The sequence below is a fragment of the Rhinolophus ferrumequinum genome, chromosome 20 (genome assembly GCF_004115265.2).
Source record: "Rhinolophus ferrumequinum isolate MPI-CBG mRhiFer1 chromosome 20, mRhiFer1_v1.p, whole genome shotgun sequence".
In the NCBI taxonomy this organism is placed as follows: domain Eukaryota; kingdom Metazoa; phylum Chordata; class Mammalia; order Chiroptera; family Rhinolophidae; genus Rhinolophus; species Rhinolophus ferrumequinum.
This window is the reverse complement of record NC_046303.1, coordinates 48,387,647-48,415,625: the sequence shown is the minus strand read 5'-3', so window position 1 is coordinate 48,415,625 and position 27,979 is coordinate 48,387,647. Positions and strand designations below refer to the sequence as shown.

At 42.8% G+C, this 27,979-nt stretch overlaps 1 protein-coding gene across 3 annotated transcripts in view; it reads right to left on the bottom strand.

The window, feature by feature from the left end:
- LHFPL3 (LHFPL tetraspan subfamily member 3) overlaps positions 1-27,979 on the bottom strand; it is a 506,975-nt gene that overhangs the window by 41,691 nt on the left and 437,305 nt on the right. The window contains exon 3 of one of the 3 annotated variants that reach the window (XM_033088948.1): positions 8,536-8,563. The exons of 1 other annotated variant lie outside the window; for it this stretch is intronic. In XM_033088948.1, coding sequence (XP_032944839.1) covers positions 8,547-8,563 — 17 coding nt within the window. In that variant the 3' untranslated portion in view covers positions 8,536-8,546. Of the gene's footprint in view, positions 1-8,515; positions 8,564-27,979 lie in introns of all 3 variants that reach the window. One more of the 3 variants, XM_033088947.1, reaches the window with a different exon arrangement.

Sequence of the window (27,979 nt, the reverse complement as noted above, 5' to 3'; positions counted from 1 at the left end):
ACCAGAGCCCCAGATGGTGTGGGTGCTCTGGAGAGAACTGGGTGAGGGGGTTAGATGGGGATGGTAAAGAACAATGGAAAACACCTTCTGGGGATCCCAGGAGGGCCCAGCATTGTGTGGAGGGGAGCTGGGACTGTTCATTTACAAAACTGAACTCTCTTTTTCCAGCGTGATCAAAGCAGAGGCCGTATTAGCCAAGCGTATTCATAACCTCAAGTTTTGAAAACCCGTTCTTTCTAGTAGTATTACAAAGAACTAGCCTCTGGGGTCCTGTTGGAAAGGCTCCACTAAGTCTCTCGAGAAGGGAGAAGAAAGGGAAACTCTCTGATGGACAGCCTAGACGTGCCACATGGCTTCATGGTCGAGACTGGCACAGCACCTCAGAGATGCAGACTCACAAGAAACCACAGGCTTCCTGTTCTTTGTGTTCCCTCAGTAATGAACATCTCTCTCCAGAGGAAGATTTCACTTTGGATTGTGCGACAGACTCCACTGAGGTTTTCCTCACAGTGGCAGCCAAAACTAATTTGTCAAGGGAATAATATGACCCCCTCCACAGATCTGGAGTGTGCTGATATACCTCCTGAGCCCTCTTTGATGACCAGTGAGATACGAGGACAGTATCTCTAATTCAAGAGAGGAAAAGCAAAGATAGGCTTACTCTTTCTAGCACAGAATTTCTCAAAACGGTGGCCTGTGGATCCCCCACATCAGAATTACATGGAATGGTGGTTGGAAAATCAGGTTTCTGCATCCCCACTGCAGAATTACTAAATCTCTGTGGGTGAGGGGTCAGAATGTACATATTAAAGAAGCTGAACATTTGTAACCCTATATATATTGACAGTTGTAAAGCAGTGCTTGGAGCAGTGGCTCTTAAACTTGAGCAAATCTCAGAATTACCTGGAGGGCTTGTACCACATCGACGGCTGGGCCCCACCCTCAGAGCGGCTGATTCAGTGGGTCTAGGGTCAGGCCTGAGAACCTGCATTTCTAACAAGTTCCTGGGCAATATTGACGCTGCTGATCAGGGGGCGACATTTTGAGAATCTCTGGGTTAAAGCGATTACAACTGTTGGGCGTAACCTATTTACTGAGGCTCAGAGGGCAGGAGGCAGTGGTGGCGGAGGGCTTGTTTTCTCCCTCTCCAAAAGGTGAATGTCTGGGAAAGCTCTGCAGGGCCGCGCGGTCCAGGAGCCAGGCCCCTGCGCAGGGCCTCAGGGAGCAAATGGTGTGTGTTTGTTCTGGCGGCTGGCGCTTCAGACTCCTGGGAGCTGTTTGGTTCCAGATAAAAATGTGGCTATAGGTCTGTTCCAGTAGGACAAGAAAAGAAGGATTGGCCAAATCTAGCACTTTCAGGATATCCCAGAACTAAGCTGGAATAACAACTGCAAGCACAAAGAGTAGGCAGAGTTCTCATCACCGTGGCTAACCAGGCAGAAACCATTTCTAAAAAGCCAGGCTCTTTTGGGGGATGGGTATCAGGCTTATGGGCTGATATTTCCGGGATCTCAGGACACAGATGCTTCCTTTCTTCCATCTAGAATGTATTTCAGGCTGAGGCCTCTACAGACCCTCCTGGCTTGCTAGGTAGACTCTATGGCTCCTCCCCTCCTTCTTCAGGTACCCGCAGTTACCAATATGGCCACTAGAGGTCTCAGTAGGACAACCATTATCCTTGGAAGGGGCCAGGAAGCACCTGGAAGAAGCCAGAAAATTACCCCGTTTGATTTGTTGTTTTGGCGGCTCCACGGCAAAGGGAAAAATAAGGTGACGAGCTCATGACTTGTGCCTGCCTGTCTGTCCAGCATCCTCTACGTGAGGACTGGTCTTGCATGACTGCCCGAGGATGCGATTTTCCTCTTTAAACAGCACTAAGTTGTCATGGGAGAAGGGACGGTAACACCAGGGAAATGATGGTTGCCAAGAAGGGGCCTGCAGGCCCTTACCATAATTTCCAGCAGCGGCTCCCTCCAAATGACACGGTTGATTGAAAATTTTCAACCTTATATCAAGTTCTATGCAAATGCAGCTTTAAGAGTCCTCAGCCGGATTTGCTGCCTCTGAAGCCCTTTCTCCACCAAAATTCTGGAGCTGAAATTCTATCCCATTGATACTTTCTGAGGCCACAGCTCTTCGCAGTGCTACATTTTGTACAGCGGCTTTAGAACTTAAGAAGTGCACAGGAAATTATCCATCTCTGTGATTTTCCCCACCCCACCATATCCTATCCTGTTCTTCTTGACCAGCGTGGAATCAGTGTCAGATCCAGGGAAGGCTGCTGTAGACCAAATGAGCTATTTTGGGAAAAGTTACATATCGAATCAAACTCAGTATATGGAAACCAAAATGGACCAAAATGTTAAATCAAGTGATGATACTTTGCTTTATCAAAAGATGCATCATAAAAATGCCATGGATGGGGGGAGGGGGGTTCACACCCCCTCCTATGAGGTGATAAACGTCGAAGTATTACTTTGTCTTGTGCACCTGAAACTAATTAAAAAAAGGAAAAAAAATGCCATGGATTCACCATGGAAAAAGACAGCTGTTAAAATGACATTGCATATTTGGTTAATATCTGTATTTCTATAATTTTATGTAAATGGGGGGTATATCTCAAAGCTGTGCAGGAAGCTGGCATGTGTGGGTCTCTACTCTTGCTTTCCGGCTTTCAAATTAGTCTCTCACTGCCTCAGAGACTTTCCTGGCCCTGTTAACTACCGTTAAGCAACGCACTGAAAGGAGAAAATGTAACCTTGCTCACCTACTGGGTCTCCTTAAGTTCCAGAGCTCTAATCAGTGGTGTCTTGGAAAGGAGAGAAGTAGATACCAGCTGGATAACTCCAAACTGCAGAAACCGGCATATCTGAGATGGCCCATCCTGACGTTTTTCACGTCCACCTCGGTGTCGTAAGTCTGTGTAAGGTCGGCAGGCAACTCACATCTCACCTGCACTTTCTCCCTCTTGTCTTTGTCCTTCTTCAGTTAATAACAGAGACTTACAGGGTTCTTGCTCCCGTGTGCTGTCCCCATTGGCACAGCCCAACTTTTAAGTTTTTCTGTAATCCTATAGTGGGAAATGAATACTGCTGGGAGGAAACGGCACGAAAAACAGCCTGAGGTTAGGAGCAAACTTACTGTCATATATTTTTTGAAACCAGCTGTTCTCAAACTCATTTTACAGACGAAGAGCCTGAGGTCTAGAGAGGCATAGTAACTTTCCCAAGCTCACCAGATATTTAGTGGCAGAGCTAGGACTATGACCCATGGTCCTTTCCTGGGATGCAGGCTCCTTTACTTTCATGCACTTTAAAAAGGCTCTCCTGGGCCTGCCCCATGGCTCAGGTGGTTGGAGCTCCGAGGCTGCTGGTTTGATTCCCACATGGGCCAGTGGGCTCTCAACCACAAGGTTGCTGGTTCAACTCCTCGAGTCCCACAAGGGATGGTGGGCTCCGCCTCCTGCAACTAAGATTGAACACAGCACCTTGAGCTGAGCTGCCTCCCAGATGGCTCAGTCAGTTGGAGCTCGGGCTCTCAACCACAAGGTTGCCAGTTTGATTCTTCGAGTCCCGAAAGGGATGGTGGGCAGTGCCCCCTGAAACTAAGATTGAACATGGCACCTTGAGCTGGGCTGCAGCTGAGCTCCCAGATGGCTCAGTTGGTTGGAGCGCGTCCTCCCAACCACAAGGTTGCTGGTTAGACTCCCGCAAGGGGTGGTGGGCTGAGCCTCCTGCAACTAGCAATGGCAACTGGACCTGGAGCTGAGCTGCGCCCTCCACAACTAAGATTGAAAGGACAACAACTTGACTTGGAAAAAAGTTCTGGAAATGCACACTGTTCCCCAATGAAGTCCTGTTCCCCTTCCCCAATAAAATCTTTTTTTTTTTTTTTTTTTTTTTTTTTAAAAAAGGCTCTCCTGGCTGTGTATAGGATTCTCTCCTGGAAAGAAAGGAACTGGGATATACCCTGAAGAGATGCTTTGAGGGAAAGAGGAGAATTGAGTTTTAAACCAGGTGCTGCCCCATCTTGGGCAAGTTACTTTCCCTCTCGAAACTTGTCACCATTTATGAATCAAGGGTTTGGAGTGAAGGATCCATCTCTAAGCATCCTTCAGCTCCAGAATTCTGTGCATGTCTGAGCAATGGGTGGGAGGCTGAACCCTGCAGGGGACTGAGTAGTGCTCAGTCACATCTTGTGAGAGCCTTTTCAATTTTATTTATTTATTTTTTAAAAACTTCATTTATTACCTGGATTCTTAATTTATGATTTTTTAAAATAATTTTTTATTTTTCAGTTACAATATTATATTAGTTTTAGGCGTAAAACATAGTGATTAGAGATTTATATAAGTTATGAAGTGATCACCCTTATAAATCTAGTACCCATTTGACCCCATACAGTTACTACAATATTATTGATTATATTCCTTAATCCCTTCCCTTTTTTCACTCATTCCTCCAACCCCCTCCCATCTGGTAACCCTCAAAATGTTCTCTGTACCTATGAGTTTATTTCTGTTTTGTTTTTTAGGTTTCAAATATAAGTGAGATCACATGATATTTGTCTTTCTCTGTCTCAATTATTTCACTTAGCATACTACTCTCTAGGTATTGCAGATGGCAACATTTCATTCTTTTTTATGGCCGAGTAATATTCCATTGTATATACGTACCTCTTCTTTATCCACTCATCTATTGATGGACACTATGTTGCTACTATATCTTGGCTACTGTAAATAATGCTACAATGAACATATAGATGCATATGTCTTTTTGATTTAGTGTTTTGTATTTCTTTGGAAAAATACCTGGAAGTGGAATTATTGAATCCTTCTTTGTCTCTTGTTATAATCTTTGTTTTAAAGTCTATTTTGTCTGTTGTAAGTACTTTTTCTCTTCCATTTTTATGACTCATCTTCTTCCATCCTTTATTTTTAGTCTGTGTGTGTCTTTTCATCTGAAGTGAATCTCTTGTAGGCAGCATACTCGTATGTAAGGGTCTGTTTACTTATTCATTCAGCCACCCTATGTCTTTTGATTGGAGCATTTAATACATTTACATTTAAGGTAATTCTTGATCGGTATGCAGTTATTGCCATTTTATTATTTATATATTGATCTTTTTCTCTTCTTCCTAAAGAAGTCCCTTTAATATTCTTGTAATACTGGTTTGATGGTAATGAACTCCTTTAGCTTTTCCTTGTCTGGGAAGCTCGTTGTCTGTCCTTTGGCTCTGAATGATAGCTTTACTGGGTGGAATAATCTTGGTTGTAGCTTCTTACTTTTCATCACTTCGAAAATTTCATGCTAATCCCTTCTGGCTTGCAAAGTTTCTGTTGAGAAATCAGCTGACTGTCTTACGTATGGGAGCTCCTTACATAAAATATTTTTCACTTGCTGCTTTTAAGATTCTCTCTTTGTCTTTAACCTTTGCCATTTTAATTATGTTGTGTCTTTGTGTGGGCCTCTTTTGGTTCATCTTGTTTGGGACTCTGCACTTCCTGGGCTTGTATGTCTATTAATATTTCCTTCTCCAGGTTAGGGAAGTTTTCTGTCATTATTTTTTCAAATAGCTTTTCAATTTCTTGCTCTCTCTCTTCTCCTTCTGGTTCCCCTATGATGAGAATGTTGTTATGCTTGATGTTGTCCCAGAGGCCCCTTACCCTATCCTCATTTTTTTGGATTCTTTTTTCTTTTTGCTGCTCTGATTGGGTGTTTTCTGCTACCTTGTCTCCTAAATCACTGATGTGAACCTCTGCTTCATCTAATCTACCGTTGATTCTCTCTAATGTATTCTTCATTTCAGTTATTGTATTCTTTATTTCTGACTGGTTCTTTTTTATATTTTCTATCTCCATTTTTATGTTGCTATTGTTTTGTTAAAGTTCTCACTGAGATCATCGAGCAGCCTCGTAACTAGTGTTTTGAACTCTGTGTCTGGTAGATTGCTTGTCCCTATTTTGTTTAGTTCCTTTTCTGGAGTTTTGTTCTGTTCCTTCATTTGGGACATGTTTCTATGTCTCCTCATTTTGGCTGCCTCCCTGTGTTTGTTTCTATGTATTAGGTAGGGCTGTTATGTCTCCAGGTCTTGATAGAGTGGCCTTATGTAGTATGTGTCCTATGGGGCCTAGTGGCACAGTCTCCCTGGTACCTGAGTTGGATGTTCCAGGTGTGTCCCTTGTGTGGGTTGTATGTGTCCTCTTGTTATAGTAGAGCCTTGATTGCTGTTGGCACACCAATGGGTGGGACTGACCCTTGGGCTGCGTGGTTGTGAAGACTGGCTGTGACTACAATGGAGGAGCTGTTTTGCAGGGGCTGACCCTACAGAGCAGGATTTGCTTTACCAGGGCTATGGTGCCTGTCGAGTCTGCCCTTTGGCAGTGCCATGCATAGAAATGGTTGGGTGGTGCTCTGGTGTGATCTGAAACTGGCCACTAAGTGTATTGGTTCTGGGATCCCTCTTGGGAGGGGCTCTGGTGCTGGCCAAAATCAGATGCTGCCTGTGCCCTGCCTGGGGCCAGTTGGTATGAGCTACAAGATGATCTGCAGATACTTGCCACTGTGCTGTGCTTGGAGGTGTCTGAGAGAGGCCAAACTGTGAACTGAGGCTGACTACCACTAGTGCTGGGCTTCGGGCTGATTAGCAAGAGATACGGGGCACACCGAAGCCAGATGCTGCTTGTTTGGGGTTTGTGAACCTTTGAGAGATTTTAGGAAAGTCCGTAGCATTAGCCAAGGCATGCCATTTGTATGGAAAAGCCAATGGAAGTGGCTTGTCTAGGCCTGAAAGTTGGGTGGGGTGGGGTCTCAGGGAATCTCCAGGGCAGGGCTGATGGTGTTAGTCAGGTTGATGAAGACTTAGATATGAGGCCTGCCTGCATGTGTTGGTATAGGCTGGGACGGGACAGGTTTCAACAACAACAACAACAAAATGGTTTCTGCCAGCACTTTTGTCTAGGAGAAAGCTGGCCCTCCAGCTCTCAGCCTGAAGCTAGACAATTCAGTTCCTCCCTGTATGTCCCTGGTGTCTTTTGAGCTGCTGCTCCAGTGTCGGAGTTCAGAGTGAGTGAGTCTGTCAGTGAGTAACTCTGTGCATGGGCCCTTTAAGAGGAGTGCCTGGGACTGCAGCCATTCTCCATCTCACTCAGCTACAATCTCCACTGGTTTCCACAACCACAAGTTATGGGGACTTCTCTCCTTGGCACTGGAACCCTGGGCTGGAGAACCTTGTTCCTCAGTGTGGACCTCCACAGCCAAGATATCCCTCCCAATTTTTAATTGCCACATGGGGGTGTGGGACCAGCCTGTTCCACATCTCCACCTCTCCTACCAGCCTTGACATGGCTTCTTCTGTATATCCTTACTTATGGGATGTCTGTTCGGCTAGACTTGCAGTGATTCTCAGTGATAGTTGTTCTGTAGTTTAGTTGTAATTTTGATGTAGTTGTGGGAGGAGGTGAGCACAGTACATACTCTGCCACCTTGGAAGCCTATAAGAGCCCCTTCAATTTTAAATTCTTGCCATCTCTGAAACTAACTTACAAAGTTTCCTCCAAACTAATTCCTATTAAACACACATTCATAACTTCAGTGACATTGAAAATAAGAGGCAGTTACCACCCCAAAATCATGGTCAGGTGGGGAAGGCTGTACAGTAAAATAGGATCATGTATTAAATGTTCCAGGTATACTCTTTGTCAGGCACAATGTAAATCTAGTTTATCACATATTGAATTCACATAGTTTATGTGACTTCAAGGAATAACAAAAGGGATTGTGTGTGTGTGTGTGTGTGTGTGTGTGTGTACAATGAAGGGCCAGTGTAGCCCATATTTGGCTTAAAAACCATCATCCTTTCTCCTTCATAATTACAGGTTTGTTCAATATTTGTATGTGTTCCATCATACACATATTTACAGACAAAATAATAAATGAACGAGAAGATTACTTCTTCTCTCCACGGCTCATTTTAGCCCTGTTACATGGCACAGTGGTATTTATTTTCACATAACATCCATTCCTACAAAGACTCACAGAGCAACACCCTGTTTAGGTGGGTGGCCCCCGCATAACACTGCATAGCAAAGGGCGCTATGGGTGACCACAACTTGAATGGAGAGGCCTACACGTGTTTCCACACTGTGGAGTGTCATGTTGTAGTGTGAACGTGGACGCATGCCCAGATTCCTGAAAGCTGACAATCTGAGGGCTCACTGTCAGAGAACGATAACCAAACAGATTCCTAGGAGGCTCTCAGCTCCTTCCCCAGGAGGTGCCAGGCTGACAGTTGCTCTGGCTCTTTCCCATGTGCCACGGATTGGGGGAGAGAGAAGCACAAATATAAAATCAGGAACAAAGATATAGGATCTATGGCTTAAAAATGACGATTCATGCGGCCCAAGCACCAAGCGGCGAAAGCAGAAATCAGAGAACAGCGGAGAGAACATGCGGGAACGGTAGGCAGAAGCGCACAAAACACAGCTGGACCCACAAGGAGCCATGCTCACACTTACATGGTGTGGTCTCACACTACCTTAGTTTGCTTTAAGCATTTCCATCATCTGAGAGTTTGGGAGGGAAAAACAGAATAAAGATAAAATGCATTAAGAGCTCACACTTTAGTTTTAAAAGTTAAAAATAACAATGTTATATCTGGCCATTTATATTGTGCAGAAATACACCTGTGGTGATTCATAGTTATGAAAAGCCCAGTTCTGAGAGCCACACTGTGGTTTCACATCTTAGCTCTGCCACTCACTAGCTGGATGACCCTGGGCAAGTGTCTTATCTTTCTGTGCCTCAGTTTTCTCATATGCTAAATGGGCACCTTGGACTGTTCAGAGGGCTCACGAAATAGATGAGTCACTCTTCTAGGGGTAGATCAACTAACAGGCTGAAAATGTACTCATTGAACAATTTTTGTCCATAACACTCAAAACATATAAACAGACGTAACTTTTACATTTCCATTCGGTTTACTCACAGTTGAATGAATAGCTGCCTCATTCATTCGAAACTTTATAAAAACCATCCAAAATGTCCCTCTGAGTAAGTATTTCTTTTACTGGGTGATTTGCCCTAAGCCCGGGGAGTTCGGGTTCTATAGTTTAATTTCCCACTTCCTAGGTAGTAGTAGATAACAGGTGGAATGCTGAGTGTTGACTGATTTTTCCTTCAAACGCATCACCTCCTGGGCTTTCAGTGCTCAATGGTGGAGGGTAGCAATGAAAAGAACACAAATGAAATAGAGTTCTAGTGAAAACGATTTTTGGTTGAGAGGCCTTTCAAAGAAGAAATACAAGATGTTGTAATTTATTATTAGAATCAATAAATCTAGGCTGGACATGACCTTGGTAACTCATTATCTAGTCCACTGCTTCATTTTACAGATAGGGACACGAAGGTTCTGAGAGGACAAGTGACACAGCCTGTTGGAGATGGTCAGGGTAGGTGGTAGGCCTCCTGATGCCTGGTCAACACCACCTCACCATGCTGCTTCCATTTTCAACAGAAGAACAAAGCTTTCTAAGCAATGACACCCATTAAGGATATAATCCGAGTAATATGGAAAGGTTTGATCTCTTCATAAGCAAGCTGAGGGCAAAGTTAGGAAACTGCTTTAATTCCTCCCGTAAGATAAAGATCACATGATATGTGTAGTCTGCCTCTAGGCCACTGATCCCCAAATCTGAATAAACTATGGACCCTTTAAAGGAAAATAATCCTCTAAGACCTATGATAAACTTTCTGAATCAGCATTTGGGAAATATTTACTTAAGAAAGCTGAAATTTCATTCTTTTTTTTTTTTTAATTTATTGGGGTGACAATTGTTAGTAAAATTACATAGATTTCAGGTGTACAATTCTGTATTACATCATCTATAAATCCCATTGTGTGTTCACCACCCAGAGTCAGTTCTCCTTCCATCACCATATATTCGATCCCCCTTACCCTCATCTCCCACCCCTCACCCCCTGAAATTTCATTCTTATAACATTATTTTCAATTGAGAATTCTCACTGAAAAAAGGCAAGTTTTATCTTTATAATTGACAAAATGAAAGCACAAAACTTAAATGTCCTTATTAAACCCAAAGACCCCCCATCTCCCTGCAAGAATATTCTGTCCTTGAAATCCAATTTGAGAAGCACTGTCCTAGCTTAGAATGCATCTTGGCTCTTCTCTTGGCCCATTAAGGAACATCTTCAGTTTATATCCCCTTCTACCTATGCTCCTTCAGTAGCTACATCTTTTGTATAGAATCGGTATTTTTAGTTCACATTTTTACAATGGAGACTGTGTGTCCTCATCACCCTCTCTTTCCCTGAATCCTTGGTCACTTTGTGATTTTTCCAAAATTTGCTTTAGATGAAAATTCTGCACAGTCCTGCCTTCGTGGAATGGTATTTTTCATGAAAACGTTAGTTTCCTAAAACAAAAGAGATAGAGATTTCCAATCTGCCGTCCAGACGGCCTCAGATACTGTTGAGATTTCAGGCATGAAGTTCCATCAGTTAAAATGTACTTTCAACACCTCAGCTGGCCTTGTACGGTAGTTAAGTTCCCTGTTCTACAATCTCAATAATTTAAAGTTGCCATCCTGTCCTCCCTCTGGGGTGACAGGTGGCTAAGAACACACTTAGATTTTATTCTGAGGGGAATTTCTCTCTCCTTGACAGTCTCTCACCACTCTGTGTCTCACAGACCACAAGGATTTGCCAGGGAGCGCCCCTTGGGAACGTCTCTTTCCTGCCTACTTGCTTTCTTCTACTCCTGGGTCAGAATTTTCTTTTTTGTTAAGAATTCTTTCCCCAGTGGAAAGGTAAGCACACTAGAATTTCTTTTTGGCTTTTACAGTATTGTTGTTTTGGATTTTATGGAAAGTGGTTTTTTTAAAAACATTGTAATGGGTTCTAGTTCTACATTATTTGGGTTAAAAAAATGAAAGGGTGTTTCTTTATACTTGCACGTTCCAATATGGTAGATACTATCCATATGTGGCTCTTTAAATTTAAATTGAAATGAAATACAATAAAATATATATTGTGTATATATATAGAAATTTAGTGACTACTACGTATATGTATATATATGATTTATTATAAGAACTGGCTCATGCAATAATGGAGGCTGAGAAAGCCCATGATCTGCTGTCTGCAAGCTGGACACACAGGAGAGCCAATGGTGTAATTCAGACCCAGACCAAAGGTCTGAGAACCAGGGGAACCGATGGCGTAAGATTCAGTCCGAGTCCAAAGACCCTAGAATCTGGCGGCTGACGGTGTAAGTCCCAGTCTGAGACCTAAGGCCTGAGGAGTTCTGATGGCCCAGGGCAGGAGAAGATGGATGTTCCCGCTCAATCAAACAAGGAGCAAATTTGCCCTTTCTCCAACTTTGTATTCTACTCAGTCCCTCACAATTGGATGACGTCCACCTGCATTATTAAGGGAGATTTTCTTTACTCCGTCTACTGATTCAGATGCTAATCTGGTCCATAAACACTCTCACAGACGCACCCAGACATAATATTTTACCAGCTACTGGGGCACCCCTTAGCCCAGTCAAGTTAACTCATAAAATTAACCATCACATAGGTTAAGTTCTGCTTACTGGGGCTGGTCTCATGGACCATTTTGGACAAAATCTAAGTCGTGCGTGTCAACCTCTGGTTAGCAAGGCTGTGTTGCTTCTCCACACAGTAACTATTGAAGGCAAATTACCAGAACATTCAACATTTATTTGTTCAAGAATCACTTATGGAACATCTAATAATATCTATCAAACACCATGAAATGTATTGTGGACTATGGTCAAATAAGTAAGTGATGGCACTGGAATGTGGCAGCTGGGCCCTGGAGTCAGCCTGAGTTAAATCTGGTATTTTCCTGCATGGAATTGGGGATAATGCTAGCACGTACCTCCTGGGCTTATTATGATGATTGAATGAAATAAGGTACAGAGTAGTAAACTTTCAGCAAAATTTAGTGACCATAGTATTATTAAAGAGTATATAGTTTAGTGAGGAAGATAAACTCACTTAACCTGTACTTCCTCACTGCAGAGACGGCTGGTCCAACTAACAATGAAATGATGCAAAAAGACATCAAAGGTTTAATCCCCTTGTGGTTCAATCAGCTGTGGGGTAGATCAGATGCCCCTGTCTTAGCCCTGCCATCTCACCAATGGGGGCCAGTAGGAAATCAGAATGACAGTAGACAATCAAATGTGAGAACTGACAATTAGAGGTGAGCAGAGTAAGGTTCAGCGTGAAAGTACTTTGCCAAACTTTAAACACAACACCCCGGGGACAGAGCTGAGGTCAGAACCTGGGATTCCTAATTCACTGCCCAATGTTTGTTTTACACATATCGACAGTTTCCTAATGGAACAAAAATATTCATCACAATGAAATATTAGGAAAGATGCTTATTTTACTATCATTGGGATTATTTCCAAATACATTTGGATGAGCTTCAGAACCCAGACACCACACTGGGTGCAATTTTCATTTGTCCTCAGAGGTAAATCAACATTCTAAAGATACACACGTACCTCCTAGAAGGGACTCTATGCAGACTCACAATCTGTAACAGCCAAGTGTTCTTGGGATCTAGTTTTTGGTACAGCTCAAAAGTTAACCGGCCTCATCGCTGCTCAGCAGGGGTAAGCCTTCATTCAGTTCTTTTTGGAATATTGGAATGTGTAGGAGAGCACAATGAACTCATGAAAAACAGGGTGCTGGAAAGTAGGACCCAGTCGTCATGTTCACCACCATCCTGACACTGCCATTTTTGGTCTTTAATTCTCGGGTCAACTTGTTGCTTTAATCACTTCTTTCACCTTGTCACCTCCTAAAAGCCCAAATGGTAAAGGAGCCATGGGCTTTTGAGATCAGAATACGATGGACTCTTGGTCTTCTGGGCACTTCTTCCTGTATGTGGCTGTGTGGGGTGACTTCTTCCAGAGACAATACATGCTTCAGCATAGGGGCCACCCACGCCCACAGACAGGAGGGGCTAGAGAGTCCAGAAGCATCCTCAAAAATTTAAGTCTAATTATATCGCTCCTGTCCACAGCCATCCAATGGCTCCCATCACAGGTAGAATGAAATCCAAAGTCCTTTCCCTGGCTTAGAAAGCCTGTAGGATCAGGCCCTTGCCTACCTTCCAGATTCCTTTTACACCCCTCTCCCTGTCACTTCCTACTGTTCAGTCACACTGGCCTTCTTTCTGCTCCTCTGTCCCATCGTTGGATCTTTGCACTTGCTCCTCACCCTGCCTGGAATTCTTTCTCACTGATTGTTGTTGCATCAGTCTCTCCAGATTTCAGCTTAAATGTCACATCCTCAGAGCCCCTCCCTGAACACCCAACCTGGGGGAGCTACTTCGTCACTATCTCCCACATTACCCGGTTTAAGGTCTCTGCATGGCACTTTTCACTCTGATATTTTCTTGTATTTTAAATTTTATTGCCCATCTCTCCCCATCAGGAAACAAACTCCAGGAGAAGTGGGATTTGGTTTACTTGATTCACTACTTTATCTCCATCCCCTAGAACTGTGCTTAGCACATCGTAGGTGCTCAATAAGTATTCACTGAATAGAATGAGTGAATGAACACATGACTACCCCACTGTTCCAGGGTCATAGTGCCTCTAAAATTGCCTTTTTGCTGGTGCTGTTCATGTCTACAGAAATTTCCTAGGCCTGGGTGTTGCCTGTTTAGATGCAAAGTGTGGGACAGCATGGAGGGTACATTTCAAAATCACTCATACTAGCAAAACACACAGCAAATGTTGGTTGATTGAACAATATTTAATGAGCACTTACTCTGTCTGACATTAAGGTCTTTATGAAAATTAACTCATTGAATCTCCATAGAGCACTCGGGTAGGCACCATTCTCGTTTCCGTTCGAGAGGCTTAGTAAACTGTGGTCCTAACAGTTCAACATACCACATGTGGCCACATAGGTAGCAAATTAAAGGGCCAAAATTGGAACTCAGGGCATCTGACTTTAGAGCCCACACTGTCAATTATTATAGAAAATTCACAACGGAACCCATACAAGTGAAAAGAATGCAAGGAAGGAAGGAATGGCAAAAAGACAATGCCAGAGAATATGAATTTGTATTTGTTTAATGACCATAAATCTGGCTGACAATTGTTTTCCACCTCTATCAAAATAAAAGGTATTTCTACCTTTCCAAGTCTACACTGGCCCTCAGTGATCTGAGAAGTTTAACTGAGATGAACGAACTTCTCAGCACTATAGAGATCTAATAAAGGAATTCCTTGGGCATGTTCCATCCACGCCATCATGAAGCCGAAGCTGCCTTCCCGGCCTTCAGGACCTGAGCAGGACACGCTGAATGGATTATGCCCATGTGGTGTGTTGATTAACTATAGTCAATGGAACGCTGGACACCTGTCAGCTGGCTTCCGGCCCTAAGTCTTCCTTCTGTCCCACTCCCATTTGTGCAAATGTTTGTCTCTATTAGACAATGGCAATTGCCACACTGTTTCTGGCATGTGGACTGCCATCATGGTCCCTCTTGCCCAGCCAGAACCCACTGATATCTAACAGGTCTAAATAGATGATTTCAAGAAGTGAACGATGCTATAGAATATTTAAGGTCAGAAGGCAAAAGCACTGGTGATATCCAAGGGCATCCAACAGATACAGAAGGTGAGGATTCAGAAGGAGTTTGAAGCAGGGCCCTGATGGAATCTAGAGACAGGAAAGTCCTCCTGAGGATTTAGTTATTCTAACCGTATGGTCTGACCTTTGCATCAAGCAGAAATACTGACCAGAAAGGTCCTAAGACAAGGTGATGAGCCAGGACAGGGAAAGAGCTTTCTGAGGTGGATGAAAGAGTACGCTAAATGAGAAATAACAGAGTGAAAGAAGAGCTTCAGGGCTCAATTTGCTAGGTTAAATATGCTTTACAGGAATATTATTCTGTGACAAATTTGGATGCAATGAATATTGGTTATGAAGAAAATTTTCCTCTCAGATGAATGCATTCAAGCCCTATGAATGAAAGTCATTGAATGCGTAGCTGGGAGGAAACTTTGGTCTTTCATATATACCCCCTCACCCCCTTTTTTAAATGTTCAGTGGAGGATGTAATGCTATGGGTATTAATATTGCCCAATAGAATGAGGGACAATACAAACAACTTTAGATTTTCCACCATAAAGGGTCAATAACAATTATCTGCATCTAAACCTCCAAATATTCCAAATCCAAGTCTATCGTTTGTGCAAATCTCTTTTATTAGAGTGGAAAAAAAACAAAGGACAATGCTGATTTCTGTAAGTTTCATTCCATTTCAAAGCTTCTTCACTGTTCCAGCTTGGCTTTCAGCAATACACATGGAAATGGCAAAAGATAGGAAAACAGAAGAAGAAGGGGGCTGAAAAATTTTTCATTGTGCACACATCCTTAGTCCTCAGGAAAGTGAATGGCTAATCATGGAGAGAGGCTGAGAGTGTCTGCTTACTGTGTGACAGGCATTCCTTATGCCTCCTAGTCTGTTCCCAGGACATCCTTGCAGGTAGGCAGTACTAACCCTCCTTTTACAGGTGAGGACCGTGAGCCCAGGGACTTTCATCCCTTCGCCCAGTCACCTAACTAGGCAGCACTGGTACATACAGCTCAGTGGGGATTCAAATTCAGGTCTAGCTGCTCTGAACACTACACTCTCTCCAGTATTCTGTGGGGGGTTGTTACTGCATTCTGCATCTTTTTCTGACGTACTTAGGTGTTCTCTGAGATGTTAGCTCATTCATCTTCAAAATCTTTTTGTGATGCAGGAAAATCCCTGTTGCCTCTTTATTTTTCAGGTGTGAAAACCGCTGCAGGGAGGCTCTCAGAGAATCTGGAAATCTTATCGGGGTGTCTGGTGGTTTGGTGTAAGTAGGGTACATGTGGAGACGGTGAGTGAGAAGGGCGGGGGAGGGCGCAGTGCAGGAGGGGAGCGGCAATGCAGGGCTCTCCCACCAGGGGGGTGCATTCCTCTGGATTTTCTCTCGGATACAGGATATGCTTACACATAGGTTGACATATAGCTCCAGGCTCTAAATATTGCTGCTGCTTGCTTGGTCTTTTAAAATTTTTTGTTTTTACTTCAAAAGTAACAAACTCGGTTTTTCTTAAGGAAAAAGTACTTTGAAGTACAGGAAGGTTTTGAGAGCATGACTAGTCTCTCTCCAAAGCTCTCTTTACATAACTTGGAACTGCCTGCAGTGAATTTTCTAGCAATCAGGACAGCGGAAAAACTGTGTAGACTGCAATTACATCAAAATTCTTTCTGGTTAGTTTTGGTATTGCCATTATGCATGGGTAATACTTTTTTTTTTAATTAAGAATAAAAGTGCAGCTTGATAATATACTACTTTGACTAAGATAAGTTAGCATGGATAAGAACATAATTAGAATTATATGGTCATATGGTGACATGGCCAATTTCTAGCTATAAATAGAAGTTATAGGAGAAAAGTTACCAAAAGAGTAATTTTTTACACTTTCTCCAAGTCTAGTCTTTCTCCAAGGTAGAGTCACCACGTCATTTGTTGTCCAATCAGGTCAGTTTTGAGAGTGAAAGTGGGTGCTATTACTAATGACGTCAGGTCAGCAGATGTAAACTGGGACCGTTCTAGGTAAACAGGATGGATACCCACTGTATCCAAAGAGAAGCCACTTTTTCTTCTTCTGTGTATTCCATGAGCAGCCCAGCAATCCATGACGTAAGAGGCATCCGTGACTTCTAACACTCCTCACTGAAGGAGTGGATCCTTATAACTTTTTTCCTACTCTCTTCCTTCATTTTTCCACATTTCTGCTTGCCATTGACGGTAGGCAAGCCATGCTGTGGACCGTTGGTCAGTGAGAATGGCACCTCTTGGAGGGATCTTGATGGGGGTGCACTGTCTCCCCTGGAAACAAAGGCTGGGACTAAGTCCTGGAACCAGGAACTTGGGCCAAACTGCAACCTCGGCCTCCTAAGTATGCTCTTTGGAAACCAGTATGTGTGGGGACAACTTTTTCCTCTTCCCTTCCTACTTATGCCATTTGTCTCTCTGACCTCTTCAGCTTCTCTGGCGTGGGGTGCCTTCACCCACCCACTCCTGTTTGGAGAACAGGAGGCGAGCTGGCTGTTCTCTCCTGAGCCCTGGTGGCATTAACCCCTGGAAAGGTCTGTCAGGCCTGTACCCCCAGGACACCACCCCTTTGCTGGAAGCATACCTGGGCATCCAGGTCTCTTAGTTTCAGACAAGAGGGCAGAGGAGGGGGCTAGGGTGGAGTTACTGAGTCCTCTGCTTGCTAGGGTAGGGGCTCTCGCCTCTCTGTCCTGTGAGCCTGTCCCCTTGACCTTTGTGCCTACTGCTAATTAAGTGAGCAGGCAACAACCTGCCGCTGGGCTGAGGAGTTTGAAGGTGGCGGGGACACAGGCTCAGGAGCCCTGCTTCTCTTCTCTAAGGGCACCAGAGCCCAGGAGGGTTGACTATGTTTTTAGTTCATCCCAAAGGAGAAAAGCCTGGGGCTGTCTCAGAGCCTCTGCTGAGAGAGTTCTCCAGGCCTGAGTTAGTCAGCATGGCAGGTGTGAGCTGCAAGGAGAACATCTATAACCAGGGAACTGACAGGCCTTCTGGTTCCTTGCGGGTTGCCCATACATGCATCATGATGTTCTGCTGTGGGAGCCCCAGCTAAAGAGAGATCTAGTTCAGAGAAGAATGTTCAGGACTTCCAACCATACTGCCTCACTTGAAGGACTTGGCACTTGTCAATCTGGGGTTGAGGTGGCCTGATGAGCACAGGACAGCTGCTTTCAAAAATGCAAAAGGCTGTGATCTGAAAGAGGGTCAGCCTCTTTCATGAGGTCCTCCAAGGATGGGAGGCCTTGGAGAAATGGATCTTGACCCAAAAATGGGAGAGTCAGCATGGTGAGATGGGCCAATCATTTCCAAAATAGCTTTAAGAATAAATTAAATGATAACAGCTATTAGTCATTGAGTACCTTCCATTTGCTAGGTGCTTTCCATACTACGAGAGAAACTACCAATTAATTACTCACCATCCAGCCTCTCCTTTTGCCTTCATCCTCTGTACTGTCGGGGGTGGGGGGGGAGGGGCAATGTGTCCAGCTAAAATCCTAACTTTTCCAGTCTCCCTTGAAAATAGGTATGGCTAATGAATTACATGATAATGAATTATAGATAAAGTTGTTAGGTAAAGCATCTAGAAAGACTCTTTAAAGACAGCCTTCTTTTTGTCTTTCCCTCTACTTCCTTCTTCCCGCCTGAAAAGCAAATGTGATGGTTGGAGCTGCAGCAACCATCCTATAATCACAAGGCGATCTTGAGGATGGAAGCCATATGCTAAAGATAATACAGCAAAATAAGGAAGGAAACTGGGGACATTCTTGATGTTATGGAACCCCCTTGCCAACTCAGAACTGCTACCATTAGACTCCTTATTACATGAAGGAAAATCAACCTCTACTGTGTTTAAGGCACGATTATTTTGGTTTTCTGTTAGCTGCTTGCTGACACCATCCTGAAATACACACTATTTTATTTAATCCTTTCAACAATTTTGGATGATAGGTCTTACTACATCCACTTTACAGACTGGTAAATGGAGTCTCTAAGCGATTAAGTAACTTGCCCAAGGACGCACAAGTAGAAAGCGATAGAGCTAAGATTTGATCTTGGGTCAATCTGACTCCAAGTCCATCATATTTCCATGTTGCCTCCCTTCTCGCAGAGCAGCTAATGTGTGATAGCAAGTTCTGTACCAATCCATTGCACAGACCTATCTTGCTGCCCAAATATCCCCTACGATTTCAAATTTCCCCTGGTTAAGAACCACTGGCCTAGAGGAAGGAGTGACTTCTTCTAATTTACACGATGGCACCATATGGCCTAGTAGTGGCCTGTTAGCAAACTCTTCTGTGTCCATCCCTAAGACCAAGGAAGCCATATCAGCTTGGGGGACTCCTAGACGGAACAGAGGTTCAAAATAGCCGTGATCTTCAGCAAAGAGTTAACACAGAGAGAAAGGACATTGGTGGGAGAATTTTAAAGGATAGTGGGCTGATACCCAAAGATTGCTTTGTTTTCATTGTTCATTCCACCAAGAAGTGCCTGTTGAGTGTCTACTGTAAGACTAGCTTGGGGCTATACCCTGCACGGACACAATCCCAAAGTAACATGGCGTCCCAGGCCTCCAGAACCTACACTCTGCACGAAGGAATGATCACAGACATGCCCAACAGTGGGACTGTAGTCCAAGCGATATGTGATGTACAGAAATAGTAATACATTGTAGTATATGCTGTAGGACATAGGGAAGGTCCTGCAGAACAGTATGTGGAGAATATTAGTGACAGCTCTCCAGATTAATAAATTCAGAGAAAAAAGATGGGTTCATTCAAAAAAATTTCGGTTACAACAAATTTTAATTTGTAAGTATCTTTCATCTGAATGAAGAGTTTGGAAAGCCCAGGTTCTAGGCCTCGTTCAGCCCTAACCAGCTGTGTGACCCAGGACAACCACTTACCTGCTCTAGGCCTCAGTTTTCCCATCTCTAAAGTCAGAGGGCTAGACCAGGTGATCTCTTCGGCTCTTCCAGCTACAACATTCTATGGCTCTGAGCCCTTTTGGTTAATTGCCTCCAGGTCATTGTATTTATTAAGCAGTTTTGGGTTTCTGAGATTCATTTCTCATCCTATGACATATTTCATACCAGAATGTTTTATATAAAAAAATGTATTTCCAAATCTGCAACAGCTTTAGCTTGAAATATATATTATGCCATAAAGATCACTATAGATTTGTAAAGCAAAATTCAGAAACATTAAATAGCCCTTAGTGCTTTAAAATTAATTTGATCTTGAATGTGTCTGTGAATGAATGGGCTTGACATAAGCCTTTCAATTTTTCACTCTACTTCAGCGAGTGCACAAAGTACAAACTGTAAATCAACCTCCACATTTGCTGATATGGCCACTAAGCAGGGGGAAAAAAGAGATATAGCTAATAAACTATTCAAACAAGATTTAAGAGCTTAGAAAGCACAGGGCCCCAGCTGGTGATTTATCTTTTCTGAATTGCTCCAGTGACTCTGGTTGTGTAGACATACAGAGTGGCCATGGGAAGCAGTGGGTCCGGGAACTCAAGACAATAGAATTTAGCCTTGACTGTCCATTTCAAGCAGGCATGTGTGAGTGGGAGAAAGGGAAATCTGTCAACATGGGAGGGTTTTAGAAGGAACTGGGACTGAGGTCAGAAGGGTATAAATGATCGCTTCACTTCCCTCTCAGGTCAGCATGGGTCAAGCTCAGCAATAGTGAGCCTGATGGACTGGAGCCATTTTGGTTTATCACAACTGAGGGGTGCTAAGGGCTCAGAGTGGGTAGAGGCCAGAGACGCTGCTGCACATCCTATAGTGCTCAGGACAGACCCATCCGACAAAGAATTAGCTGGTCCAAAATGTCGATGGTGGTGACACTGGGAAACCCTGCAATGGAAGGGGAACTTTCAAAAGCAGACTAGGATAAAACTTCAGGGACTTTCTTTTTACTGATAACAGTGTGTGTGTGTGTGTGTGTGTGTGTGTGTGTGTGTGAAGAATTTAACATTTCCTTCATCAAATATCTACTTGGATCAAGACTACTTCTAGACATTTGTATTAGAAACATCATGACTACACTAGAGGTGTACTGAGGCTCTGTGGTTTCCATCTTTGACAAAGACCCTTCAGACAAAGATCACTTCGGGAGCAGTGTGAGCCCTGGGCTACTGCCGCCCCATCCAATCACAGTCTCGTAGAAACCTCCTTAAAGGGATAAAGCTCCATTTATAATAGTTGGGTAGGAATCATTGAAAGACCTTCCCCACTTCCTCCCCCAGGTGATAGTGTCACCAGAGTCTAAGTTACAGCCTCTCCTGCTTTACCGAATAGGCCCTTTCTCTCCCTGGTATTGATGCCTTCTTAATATATTCAGGCTGCTATCATCTCCACCCTACAATTCAGGGGAGCTAAGTAGCTCTCTAAAACTCTTGATAAATTTACCAACTTTTGATGACAGTACTTAGTCTGTCTTTGCAAAGTGCTTCACCGTTATTCTTATTTGTGTAGTTTTTTGTATCTAAACTGAGGTTTCACTTAGAGCTGGGAGAACTGGTTATGTAATTCATTTCTCTGTGAACTCTTGTTTTTGCAACTCGAGAAACTCTGCTACCTTAGGCCTTTAAAGATGGCAAAAACAAGGTTATAAATCAGTGCAGTGAGGGGGTCACACTGTAAGTTAAATCAGATTTCCTGAATTTGGTGTCCCATCTCATTCACATCACATGGAATGCCACGAAATGGGTCCAGTCCTTGTCTTCCAGAACCTTCGGGCCCTTGTAGTTATACTGCGAAATTTGAAGATTTCGTTCTCTTTGAGAAGCAGGGACAGGTAAATGTAGTTATGGGATAATTCAGGGTTTCAGAGCTAAGAGAGTACTCCCTGCCGTAGCCCTCACTTCAGACTGAATCTGCGTTAACACACCTCTTGCCCACCACTGCAAGTGCTTCTGAATCAGAACTCTTCATTTCCTTGCCTCTTTTCTTCACTTGGAGACAGCCCTGCCATGATCTTAGCAGGGGCCTGTGCCTCTCAGGAGTGGTCCAAAAGATCTTGGAGGTGAAGGACACAGGGCAGCCCGCCCAGCCTCACTTCCCCCACGTTCTCACCACTATGGGCACTTGCTAAAACCCATGGAATGAATTTTCTCTGAAGGCACTCCCTGGCACATTGATTACGAAAATTCAACCCCATAGAATGGTATTTTTTTCAAAGGCAGAAAACATGCAATAAAAATAACTCTGGGTATCCAGAAGAAGTGATGTTAGCAAGATGACTGAATAATATATCCATCACTCATATCTCCTCCTCCACAACAATTTGGCATTCATCCACAGATAAAAGTGCCTTTGTAGGAGCTGTGGGATCCAGGTAGGAGACTGTGACACCCCAGTGCAGTCTAAGAATGAGGAAAGTTGTTTTAGGAGACAGGCCTGTGTGCAGGCAGCTGACTCACCGACCACGGTCCTGAGTCCAGACCTGAAAACAACTCTGTACCCCTCAGAATTAGGCTGCAGGCCCATTTAGGTTTGGTTCTGTAACCAACACCACAGGCCAAAGGATCAGGGAGGAATCTTGCCTACCAATGCATTGAGTAATAGGCATACAGACCCTGGCACTGGCTGTGGACCCTGAAGTGCCCCATGACCCAGCTCCAGCTACTCTTGGTGTGGTCTGGGAGTCCCTGGAGAACAGTGTCTTAGACAATCACCCCTGGATAAGAGAGCCTTTGTGCAAGTCCAGGAGTTCAGCAGAGAAATTCCAGCACACCACTGGAGCAAAAGAAATCGAGATCGGACACAATGGAGAGGGTAAGAGAAACAGTTTGACTTTATCTGCGTCACACCTTCTCTAAGGTGGCACAGGTCAGTGGCAAGAGAGCCCTTCTTGACCTGTGATTTCTTCCTTGGAGGAAAGTGAGGGTGTGTAAGTGGGACACTACCACAGAGGCCCACTTCTCGCTCATGAGACATGAGCTACACAAATGGGGGCAGGAATGATCGGGAGGACGCAGATCTTACTAACCACATCAGGGACTTCATGGGCAGGCCCGCCCATGAGCCGCCGGGGATGCCTCCCCTACACATCGCTCCCGCTGGCCCACCGGCACCCCGAGTGCTCTACACACCTCACTCACAAACCCCACTGCCCCCTGGCTGATTCCCTGTGTATGTTTCTGACGACAGGAAGAGTGAGTTTTTGCAGATGGCCAGTGAGCCAGAATATTTGGGCCTGGGAAAGACCACAAACTTGAACATTTGGGAAAGCAAAAAGGAGGTTGTCAGCACATGGCCTGGCTCATCAGGATCGAGAGAAGGCATATAAGCTTAAGAATGCTGCCACAAGAGGGAGCAAGAAGCACGAGCAGGTATATCCATAGACGATCAGAGAAAGCCTCAGATTCCTAGCAGGGCTGACAGAATCTTCTCCTGAATCAGTTAGTAAAGATTGTAGGAGGTGACAGGTACTTTATATGCTAAGACAACAATTCAAGGCTTCAAAGAATGTGAAAAATCAAGGACACATTGGACCACCAAAAGAACACAATAATTTTCCCATAACTGATCCCAGAGAAGTGGAGATTCCTGATTTACTCAATAAAGAATTCAAAACAGCACTTTTAAGGAAGCTCAATGAGGTAAAAGAAAACACAGAAAGATAAATCAACAAAATCAAGAAAAATGGCACAAGAAAAACCCAGAAGTTTAATAAAGAGAAATCATAAAAAACAAAAACAAATTCTGGAGTTGAAAAATGCAACGAATGAAATGAAACAATGCAATAGAGAGCACCAACATCACAATAAATCAAATAGAAGAATCTGTGAACTAGAAGACAGGAACTCTGAAATTATCCTGTTAGAAAAGAACAGAGAAAGAAGAATGAGAAAAAGTGAAGAAGGCCTGCGTGATCTATGTGATACTATCAAAAGAAACAATCTGTGAATTATTGGGGTCCTAGAAGGAGAAGAAAGGGAGAAGAGGGCAGAAAGCTTATTTAAAGAAATAATGGATGAGAACTTCCCAATTCTGAGGAGGGATTTGGACATCCAATTTCATGAAGCTTGGGGGTCCCCAAACCAACTCAACTTAAAGAAATCTTCTCCAAGATACATTATAATAAAACTGTCAAAAATAAAAGACAAAGAGGGGATCTTAAAAGCAACAAGAGAAAAGAAGCCTGTAACTTACAAGGGAAGCCCCCATAAAACTAACAAGGGGTTTCTCAGCAAAAATCTTACAGGCCAGGAGAGAGTGAGACAATATATTCAAAGTGCTGAAATTAAAAAACAACAATAAAAACTGTCAACTAAAAATTCCTTATCCAGCAAAGTTGTCCTTCAAAAATAAAGGAGATATATACAGACTTTCCCAGACAAACACCTACATTAAGGAAAAAGAAAGGTCTCCAACAAACAACCAAACTTCACAATTCAAGGAACTAGAAAAAGGAGAACAACTAAGCCCAAAGTTTATAGAAGGAAGGGAATAACAGAGATCAGAACAGAAGTAAATGTAATAGAGACTAGAAAGACAACACAAAAGATCAACAAAACTAAGAGCTGGCTTTTTGAAACTATAAACATAATTGACAAACCTTTAGCTAGACTAACAAAGAAAAAAAGGGACTATTGAAATAAAATCAGAAATGAAACAGGAGACATTACAACTGATTGATACCACAGAAATACAAATGATCATAAGATCATCAGGCATACCTCAGATATATTGAGGGTTGAGTTCCAGATCACCACAATAAAGTGAGTACCACATTAAGTGAGTCATAACTTTTTTCTGGTAGAGGGTCTTACTTTCAATTTGTGTAAAAAAAAAAGAAAAAAAATGCAACACCTGTGAGTCACAATAAAATGAAGTTTGCCTATACTATGAACAAATACCCTACAATTTGGGTAATTTAGAAGAAATGGATAAATTCCTAATAATGTACGTCCTACCAAGACTGAATCACACAGAAAATAAAAAATATGAACAGACCAATAATAACTAAGGAGACTGAATCAGTAATTAAAAACCTCCCAAAAAAGAGAAACCCAAGACCAGGTAACTTCCCTGGTGAATTCTACCAAACATTTAAAGAGGAATTTATTCTGATCCTTCTGAAAATCTTGCAAAAATTGAAGAGGGAACACTCCCAAAATCATTTTACAAGGCCAGCATTACCCTGATACCAAAGCCAGATAGGGATACTATAAGGAAAGAAAACTACAGGCCAATGTCCTTGATTAATATACATGCAAAAAATTCTCAACAAAATATTAGCAAACTGAATTCAACAGCACATTTAAAGGATCACACACCATGATCAAGTGGGATGCAAGGATGGTTTAACATACGCAAATCAAAAAATGTGATAAACGACATGAATAGAATAAAAGATAAACATCACAAGATCATCTCAACAGGTGCAGAAAAAGCATTTGATAAAGTACAACTTCCTTTCCTGAGAAAACTCTCAACAAATTGGGTATAGAAGGAATGTACCTCAATATAGTAGTAAAGACCATATATGACAAACTCACAGCTAACATCATACTCAATGATGAAAGGTTGAAAGCTTTTCCTCTAATAACAGGAACTGGACAAAGATGCTGTCATTAGAGGAAAAGCTTTGAATAATAATGGTAAGAGTGAGCTTACTCTTACCATTATTATTCAAAATAGTACTGGAAGTCCTAACAAAACAATCAGGTAAGGAAAAAAAGCATCAAAATCAGAAAGAAAGAAGTAAAGCTGTCTTTGTTTGCAGATGGTATTATCTTATATATAGAAAATCCTAATGACACCACCAAAGAACTGTTAGAACCAATAAATGAATTCAGTAAAGTTGCAGGATACTAAATCAACATGCAGAAATCAGTTGCGTTTCTGAAAGAAAATGATCCCATTAACGGCAGCAGCCAAAAAATAAAATACTTAGAAATAAATTTACCCAAAGAGGTGAGAAAAATCTATACACTGAAAACTATGATGTTAATGAAAACAATTGAAGAAAACACAAATAAATGGAAAGATATCCTCTGTTTATGGACTGGAAGGATTAATATTGTTAAAATATCCATACTATTCCAGACTGTCTATACATGTATTTAATATAATCCCTGTCAAAACTCTGATGACATTTTTTACAGATTCCTAAAATTCATATGGAGCCACAAACCAATCAAAATTTTTTCACAGAATCCTAAAATTCACATGACACCACAAACCAATCACAAACCAGAAAAAACAATCCTAAAATTCATATGGAACCACAAAAGACCCCGAATAGCCAAGGCAATCCTGAGAAAGAATAAAGATGAAGTCATCACACGTCCTTATTTTAAACTATATTACAAAGCTGTAATAATCAAAACACTGCGGTACCGGCATAAAAATAAAATAAACACATAGACCAATGGAACAGAATTGAGAGCCCAGAAATAAACCCTTGCATATACAGTCAACTACTATTTGACAAGGGAGCTAAGAATACTCAATGGGGAAAGTGTAGTCTCTTCAATATATGGTGCTGGGAAAGTTGGATAATCACATGTAGAAGAGTGAAATTAGACCTCCATTTTACACGACTCACAAAAATTAATTTGAAATGGATCAAAGACTTAAATAAAACATAAGACATGAAACCATAAAACTCCTAGAGAAAACGCAATGGGAAGAAAGCTCCTTGACAACGATTTTTTTGGATATGACACTGAACGCACAAACAACAAAAGCAAAAATAAATAAGTGGCACTACATCAAACGAAAAACCTTCTTCACAGTAAAAGAAACAATCAACAAAATGAAAATGTTGGGAAGAAGGCAGTTGGGAGGTGATTGATTTTCCCGGGGGAGAGGAAATGCAGTCTGAGTTTAAGCCTAGAGAGATCTGGGGGTGTCTCTCTAGGCTCCTACCGGGGATTAGATCCTGAAAATGCTTAAAATCAATGTCGAGACAAACTGGTTGAGAAATTAGCTGCGTTTGCTTTCCTTGGTAGTGGGCTCATGCAAAGGAAAGGGAGGCATTTCCCTCCTCCTCTGGAGAGGGTGTAGCCAGGACCTGATAGCAGCGAGTCTGTACTTCTTTGGCTAGGGAGGAGGTAAGGTGACTCCCCAAGTCAGTGCCCACTGACGTAACAAAGATCAGAATGACTGAGGGTGAGGTGACTGCCTGACTGAAGAGAGAAATGGGTTCTCCATGATACTGGGAGGACGCTGGTGTTGCAGGTTGTACGCACTCCCTGCTAGTAAACTGAATAGCCGGGCAGCCTTGGCAAAGACCCCTGGAAACAGCAATTCACCGGCCTCACGATTTTGCCAAGGATCTTCAGTTGGCCAGCATCATCTCTGTTACTGGTTTGACAAGGTGTGGTTGGCTTCTGAAAATGTATCATGGGCATGCAGCTCACATCTCTTTAAGTATCTTCCTTTTCCTAATCAAAACCCAGAGAAGCATTTCAGCTGCTCAGATGCTGAGCAGAAGCACTGACACTTTAATCTGGATCCGTGGTAGGTTATTAGCACTCCTCTCACCCTTTCATTCATTTGCTTCTCTTGCAGAAGAAGCTGCCTGTACAATTTTTTTTCACCAAGAATGACAAATGAGCTTGGTGTTTCCCACTCTCATTTTTTGCATTGCTTGTGAATGCACTTGCACTTTCCAATTTTCAGATATAACATGTCCAGATGTGTAGGCGTGAGAAGGTGCAAATGTCCCGATGAGCCCAATTTTCCCGGAGAGAATTCTGTGATGACACAGATAGGAGCCCAAATTGTTAAACACACAAGGAAATAGAACAGAGACAGAGCTTTCTCTCTCATTAAAAAAAGTCACGATCAGCTCATTCTGTGCATTGCTTTGATCCTCCCGTCAGAGGCCTGGTGACAGTGGTGACAGCTGAAGCTTCTCTATAGTCATGTTTTTCTCTTTGTAATTTTTAAAACTGATTGTTCCTTGATAAGCTGTCCATGTGCCTTCAAAAACATAGGCTGCGGTGGTAGATTTGTTAAGATGGCGTGGAATCCCTATTAAAGTATGCAAATATCAATGGGCTTTGATATAAAACAACTGGAATCCTGCATGGTCATGATTACTTTCGAGCAAAGGGCTTCCCTGTGAACAGCATTTAAAGTGATTAATTTGGCTGCTGCGACGTGGGGTATTAGTACTGAAGGACATAGACTTTATATTACAGGAGTAATAAAACTGCTGCTTTTTATGAGAGAAGGAGGGAAAAAGGCACAGGTTTCCTACTGCAAAAACATTTTCTGCTGGGATGTTGAGAAATCACTCAGAAACAAAGGTCAGAATTTTTTGTGTGTAATCACATAGGAGGCTCC